The sequence below is a fragment of the Numenius arquata genome, chromosome 3 (genome assembly GCF_964106895.1).
Source record: "Numenius arquata chromosome 3, bNumArq3.hap1.1, whole genome shotgun sequence".
Lineage (NCBI taxonomy): Eukaryota > Metazoa > Chordata > Aves > Charadriiformes > Scolopacidae > Numenius > Numenius arquata.
Genome location: NC_133578.1, coordinates 38,398,869 through 38,418,070, shown reverse-complemented (window position 1 = coordinate 38,418,070; position 19,202 = coordinate 38,398,869). Strand labels below are relative to the sequence as shown.

At 42.3% G+C, this 19,202-nt stretch overlaps 1 protein-coding gene across 1 annotated transcript; it reads left to right on the top strand.

The window, feature by feature from the left end:
• The first annotated feature begins 463 nt into the window (after positions 1-463).
• On the top strand, positions 464-19,159 carry ACADL (acyl-CoA dehydrogenase long chain). Its single transcript, XM_074144765.1, has 11 exons — positions 464-763; positions 2,778-2,939; positions 6,830-6,967; positions 7,373-7,537; positions 8,504-8,570; positions 9,885-10,049; positions 10,730-10,831; positions 12,086-12,199; positions 14,184-14,311; positions 16,503-16,589; positions 18,467-19,159. The coding sequence occupies exons 1-11, from the start codon at positions 690-692 to the stop codon at positions 18,558-18,560; spliced, it is 1,296 nt and encodes a 431-aa protein (XP_074000866.1). The 5' UTR covers positions 464-689; the 3' UTR covers positions 18,561-19,159.
• Positions 19,160-19,202: the final 43 nt, after the last annotated feature.

Here is a 19,202-nt window from a genome sequence, read left to right as displayed (position 1 = left end):
GGGCCCAGGGATGCCTTCTCCCCCCGCACCGCCTGGGGCGGCCCTCTGGGTCCCTCGCCAGGTCGGGGGGCGTTAGGCCCCCAAAAGCCGGCCTGCCGACCCGGGGAGGGGTGACAGCCCCGTCCCTGAGGGTGGAAGACGGAGCCACGGCCGACCCGGGAGCGGCCCACGCCCAGCGCCATCGCACCACCAACCCCCGAGGGCGCGACCCCTCAGACCCGGTGGCGGCCTCAGCCTCCCTGGGTGCGTCTGAGTCGCCTGTGCTCCCGCTCCTCTCTGCAACCCGATTTCAAAAGTACATTAGAGAAACAACAGTAACACGGGTGTTTCATCATAATCCCGTTATAAGCCCAGATGTATCAGAAGGGATTTGTAACCGTAGGAAGGCGGGAGCAAAGACGACTTGCAGTGGTGCGCGTTGCGAGGAGGGAGGCTTTGGCCAGCCCAACCCCATCCACTCCCCACACGGGGCGAGGAGAGGCTCAACGCCGCCACACCTGAGAAGCTGGCCACTAAACGACCCGGAAAGAAGACAATCACAACAAAAATAATAATAATAACACGGCCAGCCCACAGGCCTTACGGCACGGCGCGGCGCCGTGACGGGGCGATGACCGTACCGCCCCCGCCCCCGCCGCGGCTTTGAACGCCGCTGCCGCCCCGCCTGCTCTGTCCCGCCGCGGCGCAAGATGGCGGCGCGGCTGCTCCGCCTGCGAGGCTTGTTGAGGGCCGCCGGCCCCCGCTCCTTCTCTGCCCAGGCCAGGTTAGCAGGGCGCAGGGCTGGCGCTGGTAGGCATCGGCGGGGCGGGGGTTGCCCGGGCGTCTGTGTCTGGGGTCCCAGAGAGGGACCGTGAGGGCGGGCGGACGCCCCTTGCTCCTGGGCGCGTTAAAAGGGGGTGCTTATGGGTTTGCTTGTCTGCGTGGGGCTGGGTGTGTTACGTGTTCATGGGGTTGCACGTACCATATGTACGCACAAATACACGACTGTATATATGCGGTGGGTGTACGTACCTGTGTATACGTTTCAGGGGTATGGATGCGTGCTCCGTATGTGTGTGTCGGAAAGCTTACGGGCACAAGCGGTTTTGTATGTATCGGCGCGTGTCTATACGTGTGCACCCGTGCCCTCATCGCAGGAGCCCCTCTGGGCCGCGGCCCGGGCCCGGCCGGGGTCCGGGAGGCCGCCCAGCCCCCAGTGCCCGGCAGGTCCGGGAGCACCCGCGCATCCTCCCATGACAGGGTCGACCTTTGCCCCACTTGCTGCCGTCGTTCCGGGGACGCCACGTCCCGTGGTGGCAGCAGGTGATGGGGCCGGGCGCGTCCTTGCCTGGTCACCCCGGGGCCCCTGGCAGCAGGACGCTTGGGCCCGGGGAAGGGGGTTTTCGGGGAGCAGGAGCGCAGGATCGTGGTCACGCCTCCCTCGACCTTGGAGTCGTGGCTCTTAGGGCTGTGGTTGGCGTGAAGGAGCAGCGCGTCCTGTCCCTGTGTGTCATGCGGGGTGTGAGCCGCAATTAGACAAAAGGGTGGTCCTGAGTAAAGTTCAATATCATCGTAAACAGCTTTAAAAGTAAGGTGGAGCTTTTGGGAGAGTCACTGTGTGCCTGTCGCGAGGGGGCTGTGTTTGAGGGTACGAAATACTGAAGGAGCAAGTTGCAGTAGCCCATTTCTTCCAAATACCGCTAGAAATAGCGTCTGTGTTTCAGGGGCGTTTAATCCTTTGCAGTAGGGAGAGCGTGAGTAACTTTGTGAGGCAGTAAATAAAGACCTTCCTCTCGGTCATGGAGTAAATAAGTGTAGGCTCAGCTCTGTGGGACTACACATAGTAACTGAGGAGAGATGAACAAAACCGTTTGAGAAAGGAACAGCAAATGCCTTTTCCATTTAATATAGCTCAGCTCTGTGTTTATAATTCTGATACTTTGTGGCAGTAAAATTAAAGCAAGTCAAAGAACCCAATCCACAAATACAAAAAGTGAGTTTTCACTTCAGCCCTAAAGTAGTATGTCGCCCTTGACGTTCTAAACCCAAACCAAAGCTTTAAGCCCTTCCTTATTATTTTTTACTTGTGTGGTTTTGACTACTGACACTTACCACTGTTGCAGTTTTTATTTTTTATGTGTCTTTTTATCAGAGTTTTGGGAGGATTAGCCTTCCTGTATAGCAAAAATACTGAGAGTTAGAAGGCACAGGAAGTATTATTTTCAAGGTCAGAACTGTGCAGATATATGTGATAATGCAGACTATAATACAGCCCTTGGGGCGTGCAAATCCATGTTGAACTCGCTTTTATTTTGAGTGCATGAATTTTCAGTGTCATGGATTTGCAATTTTGGGACTTCTGGGGGCAAGTACAGAATGAACAAAACCCACCCAAAAAAAAAGTTTACTTGTTGAAAAAGTTACACACACACAACCCCCCCCAGGTTCAAATTGAGCTGAATTGCATTTTGGAGGTTGTGTGGCGGGGAGAAAAGGCAGTGATGGTGTTTAACATCTCTACTGAACAGAACTTTATCCTCTTACCTATGTGTGTATTATTACTGTTTTTAATTTATTTGAAGCATTAGGGACAAACCAGTCCTTTCACAGCCCAGTGAAGTACAGTGTACATCAGGTCTTTGTATTTATTGTGGGTGTCCTTTGAACCTAACAGTGTGCTAGGCTTGGGATGTGAATTATGTTTAACAACATGTTTAATATTTTTCCTCCCTTTTAAAAGGGGTGTGTGAATGGGGGTGCCTGTGTTCTAACAGATGCTTTCACATGTCTTTTTTCAGTCCTGTGCAAACTGAACAGCATGGCACAAAGCGCCCAGAACCATCTTCTGCTAAAAGTTTGGTTGATATAGGCACTCGGAGGATCTTCTCGTCAGATCACGATATCTTCAGGGAGAGTGCCAGGAAGTTCTTTCAGGAAGAAGTGCTGCCTTTTCACACAGAGTAAGATAGCTCACAAATATTCTGGTTTGCCAAATTATATGCGTTTTTACTTGAAGGTTCTTTTTGGGGTGTTAGTCTTAATATGACAGGATAAACAGGATACTTGTTTTCATTTTCAAGCTCTCTATTTCAAATTTAGCCAGTTAAAACAAACCTGGCTTTGAAAATCATACATGAAAAGAAATCACGCGTTAACAAAATTCGCTGCATTTTTGAGCTCCAGTGTAGGCAATCTGGCATCCTCGTCTTTGGCCTCTGAGCAGACAAACGCAGTTTGCAGGGTTGCAGTGAAAGTGTCCCTGGTTGTAGGTATTAACTCTTGACACTGATGTCTTGGGGGTACGATCTGGGAGACAGTTTCCATGCTATTGTACTTCTGTCATCCAAAAAAAGCATTGATGTTTGTTTCTAGGTTACATTGCAGTAGACTTTGTAAATACAGTACATGTGTGATGGTAAGCTGGTTTGTGTATTACCAAGAAACTTGCACAAAATGTCTGTTTAAATTTCTCTCTCTCTTGCTCCTGTGGTGTTCTGCACAGAATAGAAGTGTTGTACTTCCATTGAACTAGAGCTGGAGGTTGTTTTTTGCCCTTGTTTTAGCTATATCCAATTGTGTTATAGTTGGGGAAAGAAAATAAATGAACTCAGAACATGTTTTTGAACAGAAAGCGTTAAGCTGCAGTAGCGTCTTAAGGAATTTTTACTTCACTTGAAAAACATTCCTGTGAAAACACTGGGGGGTAGCAAAGGGCTTATTCTTCCATCACGCTGCTACATGAGGTTCCTGATGTTGCTCACAGCATGTATCCACAAACAGTTGAGATGGCACAATTGAGTGGGTGGGGTGTTGTGGCTCTGGGGCAGAAATGAGCAGCAGGAGGCAATGGAAACAGCTTACATCAGGGTTGTTGCCAACTATTTTTTCATCCTCAAACCATAACCTCCAAGTAGTATGCTTTTCTGCTCCACAATCATAATCTGCCCACAAAACTAGATGTTTTCCCTCGTCTTTTGTTAGAATGACTTCTAGTGTAGGTTTGTGAACAGGTACTGGCTCTACTCGAGGTTACTGAAGATCCTGTTTGCTAGCTTGCTGACCAACGATTTCCTGGAGGGACTGGAACAAGTTGGACTTGTGTTCTTGCATCACTTCAGCGACCTATGAGCCATTCTGTTCTCACACCTTTTAAGTACACAAGGGGGCTTCAGGCATAGTATATTAATTGGCTGGGCTGACATGAAGAGACAGATGTGGCATCAGTGAATGCAGTTATGGATTACTGTGGGGAGAAGCTTTGGTGATGGGTGAAGTAGAGACTGGAATGGCCCTGAAAGTGGGGGGAACAAAAGCAAAGATGGTCACGAGGGATTTGTTTAAGACTTCCAGTGTAGGAGCAAAAGCTCTGGGAATGAGCTTAAATATATAGGATAATATGCTTGATTAACTGTGGATAGTGCTATGATATAGTTCTGCTGCACACAGATCTGTCAGAGGAGTGTCTCTGATATAATCTGCCTATGATACAATGTTAAAATTGTGTTTATTTGGAAAAAAAAAAAAAGGACAAAAAACCCACATCCGGGCCATTAATGGCCATCCAACTTTGCATCGAGTTGGCAAACTCCATAGAGGCACTAGAATAAGTGATTCCTTTGATGTTAATGTTTGCAAACTGTCAGCAGATAAACCTCAACTATCTATAAACTTGAAACCACCTTAAAGCAGTAATTTACCAAGATACAGTATTGACTTGTAATAAGTGCACAGGGACTGATTTTTTTTAATATTAAAATGACTAATATATGTTAACGCTCGGTTCTTAAAAAGCAGATCTCATTGGTAGGGTTGAAATCTTTCACAGAAGATGCGTTATACTCATTTTGTATGTGGGGAGGATAAAGACCTACTTGTAATTATCCGGATGGTTGTGGCTAAATCTCCTAAATACCAGTCTGGTACTCAGACCAATAGGCAGCACTGCCTTTCATAAGAAGTCTTAAGGAGACGTCAGGTTAAGTGTTGGAAGCAGGAGTTCAAACTTAGAATCATAGAATCATCCAGGTTGGAAGAGATCCTTGGGATCATCGAGTCCAACCATCTACCCTACACTACAGAGTTCTCCCCTATACCATATCCCCCAACATCACATCTAAACGGCTCTTAAACACATCCAGGGATGGTGACTCAACCACCTCCCTGGGCAGCCTATTCCAATGCCCGACCACTCTTTCTGTGAAAAATTCTTTCCTAATGTTCAGTCTAAACCTACCCTGTTGGAGCTTGAAGCCATTCCCTCTTCTGTCATTAATTACCTGTGCGAAGAGACCAGCACCAACCTCTCTACAGTGTCCTTTCAAGTAGTTGTAGAGAGTGATGAGGTCTCCCCTCAGCCTCCTCTTCCTCATACTAAACAGTCCCAGCTCCTTCAACCACTCTTCGTATGATTTGTTTTCCAGGCCCTTCACCAGCTTCATTGCCCTCCTCTGCACTCGCTCCAGCGCCTCGGTATCTCTCTTGTATTGAGGTGCCCAAAACTGGACACAATACTCCAGGTGTGGCCTCACCAATGCTGAGTACAGGGGCACAATCACGTCCCTACTTCTGCTGGTCACACTATTTCTAATACAAGCCAGGATGCCGTTGGCTTTCTTGGCCACCTGGGCACACTGCCGGCTTGTATTCAGCCACTTGTCAATTAGAACCCCCAGGTCTCTTTCTGCCAGGCAGCTTTCCAGCCACACTTCCCCAAGCCTGTAGCAATGCACGGGGTTGTTGTGGCCCAAGTGCAGAACCTGGCACTTGGTCTTGTTGAAACTCATACCATTGGTTTTGGCCCAATGATCCAATCTATCTAGGTCTCTCTGTAGAGCTTCCCTATCCTCCTGGGAATCAACACTCCTGCTTAGCTTGGTGTCATCTGCAAACTTGCTGATGATACACCCTATGTCCTTGTCGAGATCATCAATAAAGACGTTAAACAGAAATGGTCCTAACACTGAGCCCTGAGGCACACCACTTGTGACTGGCCACCAGCTGGATTTAAATCCATTGAGCACCACTCTTTGGGACCTTCCAGTCAGCCGTTGCTTGACCCAGCGGATCGTAAGCTCATCCAGGCCATGTGAAGCCAGTTTTCCCGTGAGAATTGTATGGGGGACAGTATTGAATGCTTTTCAAAAGTCCAGGTATACAATATCAACAGCCTTTCCCTCGTCCAATAATCTGGTTATCTTGTCATAGGAGGAGATCAGGTTCGTCTGGCAGGACCTGCCTTCTATAAACCCATGCTGACTAGGCCTGATCCCCTGGTTGCCCATTATGTGGGTTTTGATGGCACTCAAGATGACCTGCTCCATGACCTTCCCTGGTATCGAGGTTAGACTGACAGGTCTATAGTTTCCTGGATCCTCCTTTTTGCCTTTCTTGTAGATGGGTGTTACATTTGCCACCCTCCAGTCCATTGGGACCTCCCCAGTTAGCCATGACTTCCTGTAAATGATGGAAAGCGGTTTGGCGAGCATGTCTGCCAACTCTTTCAGCACTCTTGGGTGTAACCCATCCGGTCCCATAGACTTGTGTGCATCCAAACGGCGTAGCAGGTCACTGATCTCTTCCTCTTTAATCGTGATGCTTGTTATACAGTTGGTGCCATTGTAATGTCAGTGGCATTTGTGGACTTGAAGATAGACAATCTATTAATTAGTCACACCTTCTTAGCTGCAAAATATAGTTGGCTGTGTACCCTGCATGTTGTCTGTTGTTGAGACTGAAAGTCCTTCCCTGTGCAGTGAAACCTGGCTGCGGGTGTTCTAGTGAAGCAGCAGCCATGACACAGGAGCACGTGGGGGTTTTAATGCATGACTCCCTTCTTGTGTTGATTTTGCAGGTGGGAGAAGGATGGCCAGGTGAGCAGGGAGCTCTGGGAAAAGGCTGGACAGCAGGGTTTGCTGGGTGTTGCTATTGCTGAAAAACATGGAGGCATCGGAGCGGATATTCTCTCTTCAGCCGTGGTCTGGGAGGAGCAGTAAGTACTAGGTGCTTCAGGAAGCGTTTCAGTAATATTATCAAGAGATTTTTTTCTGTAAGATGTCCTCATTATGGAATATGTTTGCTTACAGAAAATGGTGTTATCTTTCTCATGGAAAGGATAGTTTAGACACATGTAAATCCCTCCTGTTCTAAGTATTCTGGATGGTTAAGTAACAGATATCATTGTGCTCCACTGTTAGGACTTTGTGGCTGGGGGAAGCATTTTTGTTAGGCTGATAGGTAATATACCCGTTTGGCTGTGAAAGTACATTCTGTAAATAACAGTACAAGTGCCACAAGCTCCGATTGTCTGAGACTTGTGTGCGGTGGGACTTTGTAATGGTGTAAAGTTTAGATCTCTGTAGTGCTTTTATGAACTTCTTTTTCCCCACTCCTCAAGGATGTATGTTAACTGTACGGGCCCAGGATTCAGCCTTCATTCAGATATAGTCATGCCCTATATTGCAAACTATGGCTCTGAAGAACAGATTAAACGCTTTATCCCTAAAATGGTGGCAGGCAAGTGTATTGGAGCTATCGCCATGACAGAACCCGGGGCTGGCAGGTAAGCTAAATATTAAAACAATGGTCTTAACATTATGTGCTCCCTATTGATTTGTCAGTGAAAAAAACTTTGAGCCTTCTGGTTATATGGTCATTTCAGTGCCAAGACAATATCCTAGATTAGGTAGGACCTCAAAAAAACCCCGTTACTTCTAGGTTACTTTATTACAGCTTTGTCACTTCCAGATATTTGCTAAGAATCTATTTCTGTATCATCCCACTGTGTGCAAATATGCTTTCTATTTGCTTCTATAGTGTGAGTTTATGGTTCACTAACTTGCTTGTCATGTGAACATACTTTTAATATGAAAAGTAGTAGGGAGAAAATGACATATCTTGGTAAAGAGGGCTTGAGTTTACTATTAGCTCTTGTTATGGAACTGAATACCTTGGTTTCTTTCCTCTGACTCCTTTCAAACAGAAATGTCCCTCCTTGTCCATCCCTATTGAAGGGCAGACAGCACATGTTTGGAGTAGGCACAGCTGATCTGGCCAGTTTCCAAAACCGAGAAGGACTGCTGAAGAGCAAAACCTGTTGGTGTCATAGTTCTACAAATGGCAGATGTTGCCGGTGGCTTTTTACAGAGCCTCCTGATCGGGGCTGAGCCTGCTTAGAGGATGTCGTTTTGTCTGGCGTTTGTCATCTAAGGCATGTTAGTGTAAGGGGATGCTGATCTGTTGGTGTCAGTGCTTGTTTTACACCACTTTCCCCAAGCAGATATGTTAAAATGGGACTTTATGTTCTTGTAGAACTGCACAGATTTATCATCCCTTCCCGCAGCACCCCTGTGGTTTCTGTATTGCGCTCTAAGCTATTCCACTGTGTTTTACTATCCTCATATGCATTTTCACTGAGTCCATGCCTGGATGGTATAAAATCTACCTTATTTTATACTGAGTAGAATTAAAGATACAAATTGCAGCTTCTGAAATGGTTTCTTGAAGGACCTTTTGCATTTCGTTGTAGTGACTTGCAGGGAATACGAACATATGCAAAAAAAGATGGAAGTGACTGGATTCTTAATGGGAGTAAGGTAAGTGAGCAGACACATATACCACTCATTGACTGTGGGAACCGCATGCATTTAGACAGTGAAGTATGTGTATTGCTGTCACTGTCTCCCCCCACTCCTTTCACTTCTGGTTTTTTGTGGGTTATGTTGTGGGTTTTTTTCCTCCAGTTACTTTTTTTAATAGGACTTAAATTGCCAGCAACAGAAATATCTTATGGATGGGCTTCAGTAGGTTCTTTTCGTAGCTTTAAAATAACCCTATCAAAAGGCCTGTTTTCCCTTAAACTGGGAAGAAAAGAGGAAAAAGGAGGAGGAAGAAAAAAAAAAAAAAGTCCTGCATAGTATGAACTGGACCAGGGCTGATTCTTTTTAGTACTGAGGTTGAACGACAAAATATATATACTACTGCTGTGAAATCTTCTGTGGCCCAAGTGAAAACTTGTGTTGCCACAGTGCAAGCTGTGGAATCTTTATTCAGGAGCCTGCTGGTCATAAAACCCAACTGCATCAGGTGCTCTATGTGTGTTGCCAAGCTGTTGCAAAGCTGGCAGCATTAACCTCGTCTTTCATTGCCATAATAAAAAAAGCAAGAAGGCAGAAATAGTGCTTGAATGGAAGTGTAGCTTCAACAAGGCTTTTTTTTTTTTTTTTTTAAAGCTATGGAATGTCTTAATTTTCTTTCTCCCCGCCTTTCCTTTGTACTTGTGCTAATAACATGGTACTGATAGAGACTTCTGGCCTTAGCTGAATTTGTGCAGACAGAGAATGTGTGCAAGCAAATATGCACATACAGATGCTCAAAAGGATAGTTGATTATGCTGCACACAGTTGAAGCCAAGCAGGACAGATAGCTGCTTCTTTTTTTTTTTTTTTCTCCTTTTGCTGGAGTTAAGATGGATCACTTTGGCAGGTTCATGAGTCATTCTGCAGGATTGTAGTAAGCAGTTGTGACAAGAAGCCATTCATAGTTTTGCACGTTAGCACCTTGCTAATTTAATTTCTAGGAAAAAGAACCTCTGTGTTCATTTGATACCATATTCCTTAATGATGGGACTGATGGGACTGACATAAGAAATAGATTGGTGCATTCTTGAACTTCACATTTCTGGCCCACACAATACTTCTCAAACTAATTCCTACTTTAATAGACTTTGTTCTGAAACATTTAATTCAGAAAGCTTAAAGCTTAACATTCTTCTGGACACTTCAACCTTGCTTTTCAGTTCACCTGTGAAAATGTCAGTGCAAATTTTCTTCCCACTGCTTGATCATCTCTTGTAACTTCTGTCCACCTAGATCGTTGCTTTATTCAAAGTTGCATTTTTTTTTTTACAGGTATTCATCACTAATGGTTGGATGAGTGATGTAGTGATCGTGGTTGCAGTTACAAACCGGGAGGCCCGATCTCCTGCTCATGGAATCAGCCTTTTTCTGGTGGAAAATGGAACAAAAGGTTTCATCAAAGGACGCAAACTAAACAAAATTGGCCTGAAAGCTCAAGTGAGTTCATACAACCCCTAACACGTAATAGGCTTGGAGGAAGTCTGAAACAACTTAATGTTTGGCGTTAGCTAAACAAATATAAAATGGAACTGTGGTGCTATTCTAATTCTTAGGCTTTAAAGCACAAATGATATACATGGAAAGTATGTATGCTGAGTATGCCTATGGAAGTCTGAAGCCTGTGATGTGCAAGGAGAAGCTGAGGGGGCTGGTTTTGTTCACTTTGAAGAAGCCTGGAAGGACAGGATCTTGTGGGTGTCTTTAGCTACCTAATGGTTGGCTGTAGAGATGGTGGAGCCAGATTCTTAGAGGAGAACAGTGAAAGGGAGAGTGGCAAGGGACACCAGTTATGTTAAGGAAAATTCTAAGTAGGTGTTAAGGAAAAAAATCCACCATAAAAGTAATCAGATACTGGAAGAGGGGCCCAGAGAGTTTGTGGAGCCTTCATCTTTGGAGCTTTGGAAAGCATAACTGGACGAGGCCTTCAGCTGCTTGATTGGCTGGAGCTGCTTTGAGTAGGAGATAAACTAGATGACCTCTGGTGGACCCTTCCAAACAAAATGATTCTAAGATTTCAGTTTAATGTGTAGAATAGCGTGAAAAAAATGAGACAAAAGAAGGGGGATGAAGAGATGAGAATGTCCGGCTATAAAGTGTTGCATTTAAAATCCTCTTAGGACACAGCCGAGCTGTTTTTCGAAGATGTGCGGTTGCCAGCCAGTGCCTTGCTTGGAAAAGAGAACAAAGGCTTCTATTATCTGATGGCAGAGCTCCCTCAGGTAAGAGGAACGTGAGTGTTTGCTGTCTGTAGGAAGAATACAGAGACAATTTTTGTCATTGCAAGATCTGTCTTAGTCTTGAAGATTATGTGTCATGTAGAGCCACCTTGGGCTCAGAATCAGGATGTCTGTAGGCAACATTGTGTTGATAATTGCTGCTTTTTAACTGAAGTACTTGCTTCCTAGTGCTAAAAGTGCAGTTCTTTGGGTGTTGGTAAAAATGTTGATATCCCATCAGCTCAAAGCCAGATCTCTTAGTCAACAACCCAGCTATTGAAGAACCCGAGGGTAGTGTATTTAAAAGAATATACCACAGTTTTCTTGTATACTTCTAGAATGGAACCACTTGCGTAGTAAACTTAAATATAGCTTGGAGGTCTCCAATGCATTTGGCATTCTCTTTAAAGAAACAAGCAAGCAAGATGTTCTAGCTCTTTTACCAGTAGGAACATATTAAAGATATAAGGAACTCTTTCTTTGTCCATACAGCAAAATAAAGAAGTTGCTTAGTTGCCAAAATACCTCGCTAGTGGAAATAATAGTTTACAACTTAGTTTACGAAGTTTTGGAATTATTTGGGAGGACAAAGAGGCAATGTGGTTTTTTTGGAACGTGACAGTGCTTTGTCAAAACTATGACTTTGTATTTGCCTCATCTGGTTGGGATCATGTTTATTTAATTTTATACTGTGAGTAAATACGAAACCTGATCAAAGAAAATCTTCTACTGCTTTAAAGAAATAGATGCACTCATGAATAGGTTCAATGTGATGCATCAGATTATTTCAATGGTGCTAGAAGTAGTTGTTCTGTACTTTAGTTTCTCTTTTTCAACATGTTCTGAGGAAGGAAAAAGCAGCCAGGATTTTTTAATAGGTTTTGTTTTTTTTCTAGAGGTGTCTTGTTGAAATTGTTAAATGCAGTTTTTTAAATTGAGCAGTGAAAACCAATAATTGAAATAGAATTTTATGTGAATGTTTCAGTCAGTAAGAGTTGTGTGGTTGATTTGTAGCTATTTTTTGAGTCACTGTGATAGAACATTACCTTGGAAAAGACTTAAAAGTGAGCTTCAGGCAGCAAGTCATTTGTCCCACTTATTAATTCCAGTAATGCTGTGTGTCTGGTTTGATACTTAGTGGGACTTCTGCCCCCCTCCCTTAACAAATAGCACTGAACATCTGTGTCCCAATTGTGCATCCGATACGGAGAAATGTAGGACTAATTCAACTGGATTCTGTAATTTGTGTTTCAAAAGGAAAGACTGCTAATTGCTGATATGGCTCTTGCCAGTTGTGAATTCATGTTTGAAGAAACAAGGAATTATGTGAAGCAAAGAAAAGCTTTTGGGAAGACAATTGCACACTTGCAGGTGAGTTTGAACTGAGAGACTTGGATACATATTCCAGTGTGCCTTTGCCTTGCGTCTGTGTATGTGAAATAGTGAGCAAATAACAATCACTGGGCTGTTTTCAAAAGACTATTTGAACAGGTTTCACTGTTGGACTGTGGCTGTTTGCCTCCATGCCCATCGTTCATTTTTGAAAAACAAAAATAATAAAATAACATGACAAAAGCCTTAATGTATGTTTATTTTACGATTCAGTTAGATACTTTGCAGCAGTGCTGCTTTTAGAAGTGAAATACGCAGGCGGAAACTATGCTGGTGCTGATGAAGAAAAATTACCTTGTTGCTCTTAGGCTTGCATTTTACTGTCAGAGGTCCCAATCACAGGGTCTGTTCCACCTGCACCTATTTCTGTATCTGCCTGGAATCCTACAGACTGTAGAAGAGCTTGGTGCATGCGCAGGTACTGTGTTCCTCTGCACATAACGCTGGGGGTTCCCAGGCAGTGACCTTGCCACCTGAATGCCTGCTTGTGTTCAGCTTTATGGATATTGTGATGAGATTCCTCAGCTCGCAGCTAGCTGGGTATTTAGGTGACTGCATGTAAAACTGTTGGATCATTCTCTGTGAGCATACCTCACTCCTGACAGCGGTGGTTAATTGTATTTTGAGACATTTATGCCTACGCTCTTCAGTTGCAATCATAAAACAGATGTTGCTTTCTGCAGTATTGCGATGTTACAATTTTTCCGAAAACCACATTAGTTGTTAGGGCTGAAGCAGACCAAGCTCCTGCATGTTTGGTTTATAGGATAGAAGTGACTCATATGGGTTAGAGGATGTTGGCTGCCTTTTTTTTTTTTTTTTTTAAATATACTTTTGAAATAATAATAAAAAAAAAAAATCCCATTTCTAAGTCTTGATATTTTCTTTGTCAAAATCAAGTCTTTAGTTGTGAATAGCAGCAGAATTAGAGCCTTTAGAAGCTGGAATGCTAGCTATCTTCCAGGAAGCTATGATCTTCATCTGTTTTTAAAGCTAACATTCAGAAATCCATAATTATAGATGGAATTTACTTCATAAACTTCATAAAGTACATTATTTTTGCCAAAATAATCCATTCTTGCATAGCTTTTCAGTTTCCTTTTTGTTGCTGATGGCTAGAATGTGCGTATAATCAAAAATCCTTTCTAATTAGAGCTCTGCCTTGCCTAATTCATTTAGTCATGGCACAATCCAGTGTTTGAAATCAAATCTTTTCTTTGTAATAGTAGACTGGTCCATTATATTTATTGTCAAAGGAAGCAAGAAGATTTTTTTTTCAATATATACAATTTAGGACTGCGAAATTAGAAAAGCTTTTGTTACTGGGTGGTGTTTTTATTACCTCCCTTCCAGAATTACAAGATGATGGTTGAACGCTTGCCTGCTCTGGTTTTACATAACCATAGCGATGGATTTCACCTCTTCTATCTAGAAACTTTTCCAATGTGACAGAACTCAGTGTTGAAAAATTTTCTGATGGTCTAAAAGTGTCCTTTGTTTTTGCTTGTGTCTCTTTGCGTATGAATTAAACTCTGAAGAACAGAATGCACAGAAAAAGCATTCAAGAGATGATGAAATGTTGTTATTAATTGGGGAAATTAGTGGCTTTTCACAAAGTGAAAGGACTTTTCTCCACAAGAGGGAGCTGAGAGAGGCAGAGCACCCAAGGCCTCCTACTGCGCTCTCTAGGAATTTGTTTTCAGGCTCTTGGGTTTTTTCTTTTAAGGTCGTGTTTTGAGTTGGTCTTGAAGCAAAGGGCAGTAATTTTCTCTAATAAGATTGGTAAAGACATAATTGTATGGAAGGTAAGCTGTGTTCTGCTATACAGAAACTACAGAAATAGTGGCTTCTAACAGAAATCCTTTTAGAAAATGCTTCATTTTCTACTTCAAATATCACTTAAAAACTGTAATACTTCTGCTCTTTCTTTCCTCTGCCTTCTTCTATCCAATTCCAAAATAAGACTGTACAGCACAAGTTGGCAGAAATGAAAACTCAGATTTGCGTGGGCCGAGCTTTTATGGACAACTGTTTGCAGCTGCACGCAGATAAACGTCTGGACTCCTCCACAGCTTCTATGGCAAAGTATTGGTATGTGGTTAAAGTAATTTGGCAGTGTTGCTTGCGTGATCTGGACGGGAGTCTAATGATAAAAACACTGAACTGTTCAGATGTAATAAAAAGATAAAATTACTGTCTGATTAATAACAAAATTGTTAGCTTCTAATAGAGACCACGAGCTTTAACTTTAATCATGTAGTCAACAAAAATCTTAGTTACATTGAGAACCAGTGTTGGTTAAACAGATCAATTTCAAAATAACAGCATGCTTTTAAAACAGGCTTCCATTAATAACAAGATCAGGACTTGGCTTTAACTTCAAGTAACAGCAAGTACTTCATTGGTATTAGGCGAACATTTACATTTTACTGTAGCAAATTGTTGTTGGGTGTTTTGGGGTGGGAGTTGTTTTGTTTTTAATAGGGGGTGTTGGTGGTGTTGTTTTGTGTCTGGTGGTTTGTTTTTTTTTTTTAAAAGCACAGGTTTATTTGAAGCCCATATAATACTTTTTAGTTAATGTTACTTAGCAATAGCTGTTTGGCCCAGCCAGTTTCTGAAGCTATCTGGTTTTGGGAAGAAATAGTTGGCTGCAGTTATTGCTGTAACTGAGACTAAACAGTGTTTTCCTTTATTGGCCAGAACTCCTTCTCCTTCTCCCCGTACTTGGTGGTGTTATCTGTTAATTTAGGCTTAACCAGAGAAAACTGGATGAGTAGAAGCATCTAAGATAGTGGCATGTGAATTTGTATAGTTTTATTTTGCTTGCAAAAATGGGAGGGGGGAAAAAAAAAGCACATCAGACATGAACAAATAATTTTATTTAAGATGCACAAGTTTACGGATTCTTGACTTTTAAAAATAAGTATAGAGGAAATGAGCAGAGAATACTAAGGGAATCCGGAAAGACTATTTACAATGAAAGCATTTTGATTGAGTGCTATTCCTGGCACTGATTACCTAGAAGTACCAGGTACATACGCAGAGGCATTCAGTTTTGAGGGGGAGGAAACAACTAGTGCCAGCTCAGTTATGTAGACTTTCTTCCTCAACAATTTTCCCAAAGCGAGGCATTTGAAACTCCCCCACCCTCCCAAACTGCTTCGCGCCACAGTTTGTTGTGGATTTCCCCTTTCCCTAATGGAGTCCAGGTGACTCCCTTCCATAAAACTATCTTAGATGGTCTAGAAAATGCTTGAATGTAGAATTGCTTTATTCCCTAATGTTTCAGGAGACTTAATCTGCAGTTAATTGCGATTCAAACCTTCTGTGTAGTCAATGACTTGAGTTAGAGCTTTGAAGGATTTTAAAGCATAGTTTGTGCATCTCTTTCCTAATATCTGATGAACGGTCTGTAGGTTTTATTTTGTGGTGATGGGTTGTGTTATATACCTAAATTAATTTGACAATATATTTAGGAAAGAGTTGCAGTAACTCGCCGCTGCAGACTTAAAGTTGGTACAATAAACTGTAAGGCTTTAACTGGGTGAGGGGATGGTTTGGAGAAATGGCAAGAGGCGATTTGGAGGAGAGGACTCTTGCATTCTTCCATGGGAAGCAATTGACTTGAATCATCATTTTCTTTACTTCTGTTGCAGCTCTGAAGTTACATGTTTAGAAAATGGTTTTCTTCCTGTCTTTTAAATTTACCTTGAACTTCCAGTACAGTTAAAATCTTATTTGGCAGTTAAATCCACATTTTGCTGTGAGCAATCCTATTTAAGAATTATAGTATTTTTTTAGAATTGAAAACTATAAAATCTGTTGAGGAAAATAAATTATCCCCAGGTGATACTCAAAGAGCATCCTGATGTGTTGCTGGTGGGAGTGTGTGTGTGGGGGAGCCTGTGATGCTGTTAATTTTTGACAAGGCTGAAAGATTTCAGTAAGAAGAGAGTCTCTATCAACCTGCTTTACAAAAGAAATCTCTTGACCTGTAAGAATGGTAAAGCTGCTTGTCTGTTTTGAAAGCTTTCCTTTTTTTCCATAAGGAGAACAAATCTTTAATAGATTAAATTGAACGGTATTTATTTCTTACCAATCATGAAGGAAGAAAAAAGTTCCTCAGAATATAAAGTATTTTAATGGCCCAGCATTTAAGATCAGTTTATATAGAGTAAAAAGTTTGGTTATATTTTTGTCTTGCTAACTTATCTGTACCTATAGTAATGTTTCACAGCATAACATCCTTCTAAAAACAAATTTTTTTTTCTGGCCATTTAAGGTCTTCTGATCTCCAAAACAGCATAGCTACCCAGTGTGTGCAACTGCATGGAGGATGGGGGTACATGTGGGAGTATCCAATTGCAAAGTAAGTGTAACACTTCAGACTTCAATGATGAAAGATTTCCACCAAAGTAAAAAGAGGCACTTCCTTTACGTCTACTTGTCAGTTGTTTTGTGTTAGTTCTGATTTACTGTTCCTTTTCTCATCATGTTTGTTGAAAGGCAATTTACTGTACAGATGTCTGCAGGAAGGCTTTGTTTTGATTCTCCAAATAACTCATAAGCTGTCAAGCAATTATTATCTGTTTTTTTCACAAAATAGAAGTTGCTTTTCTAGAAGAAAATGTTAACTGAAAAAAAAAAAGAGAAGCTATGTAAAAATAAAAATGAGGGGAGCTAGTTTGAATGTTTAATCTGAAATTAAATGCATACGTATGAAGGAAAGAAAACATGGTCAGCCTAAATCTTGTGTAATACCACAAAATAACAAATTGCCTAATCAAGAGCATGACTGGCTACATTCAGCTTTTTTACACCTTTTTAAATGAAAAAGCTAAGAGATTTACATGTAGAAAGAAGAATTTGCCATTCCGAATTTTTTGCTTGCTTTATGGATTTAGGGACACTTACGGAGTTCTTTTATGTATTTCCTTGTATAATTATCTGCAAAGATGTGTTTCCTTTTATATACATGCCATTTGCTACACTAGTAGCAAAGTACTACCACAAGTAGAGGTTTTGGTGCTTTTCTTAATTTTTTTTTTTTTTTTTTAAAGAGGGGGTAATCTGATAGTAGAAATAGCGAAACCAGGACTGCTGTGCACTTGTCATAAGCAGTTAAAGTAATTTTTTTAACTGAGTAGGCTTAGATTTTTTATTTTTTTTTTAAACTCCAAATACATTAAGAGTATGAAACGCTGCTTTAAAATTACTTTTTCCTGTGTGTCTTTAATGAGTGTAATTTCCTATCTTACTAAATAGGAAGGCTGGCAAAGCCCTGTTCAGGGTGTCCTCGAACCCCTGTTTATCTGTGCGCACAGTAGTTGTCCGTACAGGGTTTTATTATCCCCGTGGTTCAGCAACATGTGTGTTTCCAGAGAGTGCCGCGTTGCTCCTGGGCTGCTGTCTGTATAATTGAGGTGGAATTAAGATGGAAAAAGCACACTGTCATCGTCCTGTGTGCTGTCACCAGCTGTGCAAGTACTGGGGCCGGTTCCAGCGTGAAGTGGTTTGGCTGCACGTTCGGCTGCTGGCCCCAGTGGAGCTGGGGCTGGTGTCGGTAGAAGGCTGTAGCCAGCTGACGTGAAACCAGCCGGCACTTTCTTTGCCTGCCAAAGTGCTCGGGTCCCACCTTGAAGAAAGAGCTGACAGCACCACCGTTAGCAGTCCTCTCGACAGGATCAGACAGGGCATTAGAGCAAATTACCGTGATAACTATCGGTTTGGCTCTGCAGGAGTTGTTTTTTTGTTTTGTTTGGTTTGGTTTGGTTTTTTTTTTTTTTCACAACAACGAGGCACCTGGGTCTTGCAGTTCATGCAGGCGTGCTGTTGTGCAGGGGGGTTGTGTGAGTGGGGGCTTCGGTGTCCAGAGTTGAGTCAGTGCTCAGGTGATGTGAGGAAAGAAGGGAACAGAAATGGCGGGGGGGAAGGGGGGAAGGTAGGAGTCTGGTTTTAGAGCTTAATTTTATTCTGGTTTAATAAGGGGGGATAGTGGAGACTTTACAATGTAAACAAAAAGCCAGGGAAGAGACACTGACCAGATCACCAAATCCCAAGTATATTTTTGGTGGTTGAAACCTCTTTGAAAGTGTGAACCTCTTCAAAAAATGGGAATACGGAGGGATCTTCAAAGATAAAACTTGGTATTTTCTCCTTTGATTCTATGTCCATTCTGAGTTGTTGTTTTTAATCTCTCCTTGTTTTGTTGTTGTGTTTTTTTTTTTTTTTTTTTTTCTCCCTCAGAGCTTTTGTTGATGCCCGTGTTCAGCCGATCTATGGTGGTACCAATGAAATAATGAAAGAACTTATTGCTAGAGACATTGTCAGTGACAAGTAGGGCAGACGCTTACTCCTTTGGAGAGTCTCCTGGCATCCTTTTATATTAATATATGGCATAAAATCAGACATCAGAATGTAAGTAAAATGAATGTGGTGTATGATATTCTTTCAAGGAAGTGACAATATTAAAAAAAAAAACAAACCCACAACAGTGACTGCATATGGAGGTTATCTAATATTTAATGAACTTTTAATTTAAATATCTTCGGACGACACGCAGTAATTCTCTAATTACTAAAGTGCTGGTAGCAAAAGGCAATTTTGTGTCTGGAACATTATGGGTAGCTTGGTCTTTCAGACTTGACGCCGTTATATTGAATCTAACCCTCTCGTCTGGGAAACCAATCTCTTCTCCGGGGAAGCCACGTTCTTAACAAATAAACAGAAGTTAAATGTTAGTCTACCTTCAAGTTTTTGTTTCCCCTTGACAAATATCACTGTGTCTAAGCAGAACTTGCCACTTTTGCGGCCGTACCCCTGCTCGCGAGGCTTGGGGAGAGGAGCCCACCACTGACCGCTATGTTTACACGTAACCCCGAATGCCTTATTTTTAATCACTTTGTTCAGAAAAACACAATAAAGCATTTCTATGCAATCTGGTGGTTTGTCTGTGTTACTTCAAAGCCTGAGGGTGACCTGG

Excerpts from the sequence above, each read along its gene's own strand:
- ACADL (XM_074144765.1), top strand. The coding sequence starts at position 690 with ATGGCGGCGCGGCTGCTCCGCCTGCGAGGCTTGTTGAGGGCCGCCGGC. Across the intron at positions 7,538-8,503 it reads ACAGAACCCGGGGCTGGCAG|TGACTTGCAGGGAATACGAA; the intron begins GTAAGCTAAATA and ends ATTTCGTTGTAG. Across the intron at positions 8,571-9,884 it reads GGATTCTTAATGGGAGTAAG|GTATTCATCACTAATGGTTG; the intron begins GTAAGTGAGCAG and ends TTTTTTTTACAG.